General features: G+C 41.5%; 1 protein-coding gene across 1 annotated transcript in view; it reads right to left on the bottom strand.

Moving 5' to 3' along the window:
• Nucleotides 1–3,432, bottom strand: part of PDCD1LG2 (programmed cell death 1 ligand 2) — a 37,802-nt gene extending 34,370 nt beyond the window's left edge. Inside the window, exon 1 of the mRNA XM_007454523.1 lies at nucleotides 3,378–3,432. Within this exon, the coding sequence (XP_007454585.1) occupies nucleotides 3,378–3,432 (55 nt within the window). The remainder of the gene's footprint in view (nucleotides 1–3,377) is intronic.
• Between the last annotated feature and the right edge of the window lie 1,270 nt (nucleotides 3,433–4,702).

The following is a 4,702-nucleotide window of genomic DNA, read 5'->3' as shown; positions in this document are numbered from 1 at the left end:
CAGGAATGCTGCATGAGACATCTTGTCTATTAGAAATCCCTTCCCCAACCTGATTCTTCTGCTTTCTATACCTCAGCGGTCAACAGATACAGTTTTGGAGGTCAGCTATAGGCTGAGTGGAGTGACCCAGAGTGTGGTCCCTGCCCTAGAGTGACCTCGAGCATCACCCTGGTCATGTGTTTCCTGGGTTTTATACTTCTCTGGTGGATGAAGAAAGAAGAAAACATCAATGAAAGACATAAGACTGGGGTTACTTTTTCCTTCAAGACATGACAAAGTACAAAAATAAATATTTCCTCTTAAATGTGTCTGGGTAACAAGATGTCCTTAGGTTTTGAAATGAAAATATAAGAAAAAATTTGAACTACAACACTACAGTAATAAAAGAGTGAGTGATATAACTGAAAGAATATACACATAGATCAATAGAACAGAACAGAAGGTCCAGAAAAAGACCCACACAAATATGGACAATTGATTTTTTACAAAGGTGCAAAGGCAATCAACGGAGAAAAGATAGTCTTTTTAGTAAATGAACAAATGGGGCCGGAGCAACCGGATGTCCACGTAAAAAAAAAAAAAAAAAAAGCCCCAATCTATACTTCACACTATACAAAAATCAACTCAAGATGGATGGTCAACCTAAATGTAAAATGTACAACTATAAAGTATTTAGAAGAAAACATAGAAGAAAATGTTTCAGGTCTTGGGTTAGGCAAAGAGTTCTTAGATATGACAATCCATCAAAGAAAAAATTTGATAAATTGGGTATCTCCAAAATTAAAATCTTTCCTCTGCAAAAGACACTGTTAAGATAATGAGAGGGACTTCCCTGGTGATCCAGTGGTAAAGAACCCGTCTTCCAATGCAGGGGACGAGGGTTCGATCCCTGGTTGGGAAACTAAGATCCCACATGCCTCAGGGCAACTGAGCCCGCGCACCACAGCTACCGAGCTCGCGTGCCTCAATGAAAGAGCCTGCATGCCACAAACTACAGAGCCCACGCGCCCTAGAGCCTGCACACCACAGCTAGAGAGAAGCCCACTCCCCGCAACAAAAGATCCCACATGACTCAACGAAGATCCTGCTGCCACAACTAAGACCTGACACAGCCAAAAAAAAAAAAAAAAAGAGAATGAGAAATGAGCTGCAGACTGGGCGAAAATATTTGTATATCACATATCTGATAAAGAATTTGTATCCAGAATATATAAAGAACTCTCAAAACTGAACAATAAGAAAATAACCCAATTAAAAACAGTCAAATGATTTGATATGCCCTTCACCTAAGAAGATATATGAATGGGCAATAGGCACATGAAAATAAGTTTATCCTCACTAGGTACTGGGGAAACGCAAATTAAACCACAGTGAGAAACTTCTACACACCTACAAGAATGAGTTAAAAAAGAAAAATAACAATGTCAATACCAAGGGCTGCCAAGGATGTGGAACAATTGGAACTCTCATACTTTGCTGGAGGGAATGCAAAAACAGTACAGATTCTAAGAACGGTTTGATGGTTTCTTATAAAGTTAAATATGTACTTATCATATGACTCAGTAATCCCACTCATAGGTATTCACCTAAGTGAAATGAAAACCTATGCTTCCACAAAAACCTATATACAAATGTTTACAGCAACTTTATTTATAATTGCCAAAAACAGGAAACAACCCAAAAGTCCCTCAAGTGGGAAATGAATAAACAAAATGTGGTGTGTACCTACAGACTAATACTACTCAACAACAAAAAGGAATGAACTATTGATTCATATAACAATATGGATAAATTTCAAATGCGTTATGCTAAGCGAAAGAAGCCAGACAAAAAGAATATCTAATAAATGATCCCATTTGTATGACATTCTGGAAAAGTTACAACGACAGGATAGAGAATAGATCGGTGAGTACCTGGGCTTAAAAGTTGGAGGAGGGGTTTTGTTTGGTGATAGAACTGCTCAGGATCTTGATTGTGGTGGTGGCTATATGACTATGCGTTTGTCAAAACTCATAGATGCTTTTATAAAAAAGAGTAAAATTTTACTTTATGTCAATTTAAAAATAAATATTTAAAAAGTGAAATGAAAATATTTTCCAATAGCTTTTCGCTTCAATCTTTAAATTATTTTATAGATAACATGGTAGAGCATCCACAGAGCACTCAAGTAAGGAAAGAGTTAATTTTGCCTGTCTCTAAAAATCCCAGCAGGGCAGGGTCTCTTAGAAAGGAAATATCAAGTGTTCCTTTAGCTGCCACTGCAAGGGCAGGGCTGGAGTAAGCAGAATATTTGGGTATTCTCCAAGAATGGCCCCAAGTCAGTGTCTCTAGTGCCAGACCAGGCTGAGCAGCCCAAGGGAGGAGGAGAAACGTGACTGGGATCACCTGGAAGGGAGGGAAAAGCTCTTCAAAAAGTTACCAGTGCCAAAGAAGGCATTCTTTCTCAATGAAAGGCAGAATGTTGGATGACTTCCCATGGGATCGGGGCTGTTATCATAGAGGACCTAACCCCCTTTGTCCACCTCTGCCCTCCTCTCTTACCTACTGGTGTTCACCCGCTATAATGCACTCATGGTCCTGATTGCATATGTGAATAGTCTAAACTACCTTCCCCAGGAAAGAAAAACTCTGAAACTGCTTTCCTCCTTGCTACCCACACCCTCCCGTAGAATATCTTTCTCCAAAATCCAAAGGCATAGCTTTAAGGTTCATTATTCATTTAGGTGCAAGGAAGACTCTGAGTTTCCAATTCAAGTAATCCACATTCATGTGTGAATGACCCATGGCTGCTACTGTTGCTTTTTTTCCCCTCCCGCTGCAGAGCACAGGCTCCGGACGCGCAGGCTCAGCGGCCATGGCTCACGGGCCCAGCCGCTCCGCAGCACGTGGGATCCTCCCGGACCGGGGCACGAACCCGTGTCCCCTGCATCGGCAGGCAGACTCCCAACCACTGCGCCACCAGGGAAGCCCTACTGTTGGTTTTTAAAAGAGGAGGTGTCCCCCTGACCTTTGTCTCCTCACTGTCCCTGACAGAAGAAAAAAGGACAGCTTCTTGGCAGCTCACCTTTCAGGACACTCAACCCATACCCTCTTGTGTCAGTTCAGAGGTGCATGGCCTGAATGGTCCTGTCTTCTTGTTACTACCTTTATTGGAAAGTGGGGATAGATGGATTCTTAGTCCGTTTCTGTAAGACAGGGACATGGGTATGCACATGCCACCCTGGGCACCATTCTTTTGGCTGTGCTTATAATAGCTGGTAATCACACTTCCTCTCAAAGAAAGCCTTTAGCTCAAGGACTACATTCTCATCCTTGGCTTCAGCTAGGGGTCATCACCTGTTCCTCTTTCTCAGGCCCCTCCCTTTGACCTTTCTTACCTGCTGTCTGATGAAGCGGCATTCCCAGGCTCAAAATTAGCAGGAGAAGGAACATGTTCTGTACCGGATCTGAAACAGACAATTGAAAGTCTCAGGGCCTTCTGCAGTTTTTCTGGGTCTCATGATTTGGTCATTTGCTCACTTCTGAAAACAGAACAGGGAAATGACTGGTAAACAAATCTTTTGGGGAGGCAGTGGACCATGGTGGAGTAGATCTGGGAAGAGAAGTTAAAGGGTGATTGTCTAAAGGAGAGGAGAGATGGGGTAAGAAGAAGCAAGGCACCCTTTATTGATCCAAATTAGAAGCTCATATGAACCAGTGCTCATGAGTCACCCACACAGCTAGTTATCTGTACCTTTTTGTTTCTTCCATAGTTTTAGTGTAGGCCCTTGAAAAACAGTCTTGTTCATCAGATGAACAATGCATGTCATCTTTTCCAGCTGGACTGGAACTCTGTGAGTTGAACACTCAGTGCTCAATAGAACAGAGCTGGATTCTCAATAAATACTTGCTAGTTGACTGAGCAGGTAAAGTTGCCAAGCTCTTTAGAGTGCTGTGATCCAGTGTGCCCATCACTTGAACTACCTGTTACTAAGAGGTGCAGACAGGGATTGCAGAGAACTGCAAACCCAGCTGAGTGGGTGCCAAACCTTAGTCCTGCTTCACCTCTCGTGCTTCCACTTTTGCTCACAAACTTTCCCACCCAAGGACTTCTCACGGTTGAAGGCAAAAGGGACAGGGTATACCACTGTCAGCTTTTTCTGTCCTCAAAGCGGCTTTCAAAATTTTATTAGCCATGGAACCATTTCTTCAAGGGGAATCAATTGGAGCCATACATCTAAATCAGGTAAAAGCAGAGCTGCTCTGAGTACAATGGAAAGCCAGTGGAGGATTTGGATCAGGAGAATGACATGATCTCATTTATATTTTTAAAAGAGGATTCAGTTTTGGTGTAGACAATAGACTACTGTTGTGAAGGAGAGTGGGATGGGCAAGATTGGAGGCAGAAAGATCAGTAAGAAATGTTTTCACAGAGATGATAATAGTTTGGACCAGAGTGGTGGGGCTAGTGGAGGTGAGAAGGGGTCTGTTGAAGGTTTTTTATATTTATACATTTTAAAAATGTATTAAAATTTTTAAATTGGTCCCTTAAATTTATTAAATTTTTTAATATCTTTATTGGAGTATAATTGACATACAATAGAGGATTATGTGTGTATACATATATATTTAAGACACAGATGATCCAGTGGTATGATTCAGTGGTTTTTAGTATATTCTACAGAACTGTGCAATCCATACCACTGTGTAATTTTGGATCATT

This window comes from Lipotes vexillifer, unplaced genomic scaffold, assembly GCF_000442215.2.
Source record: "Lipotes vexillifer unplaced genomic scaffold, Lipotes_vexillifer_v1.1 scaffold1039, whole genome shotgun sequence".
NCBI lineage: Eukaryota > Metazoa > Chordata > Mammalia > Artiodactyla > Lipotidae > Lipotes > Lipotes vexillifer.
Note: the sequence above shows the minus strand (reverse complement) of the source record. Positions and strands in the feature narration are given on the sequence as shown.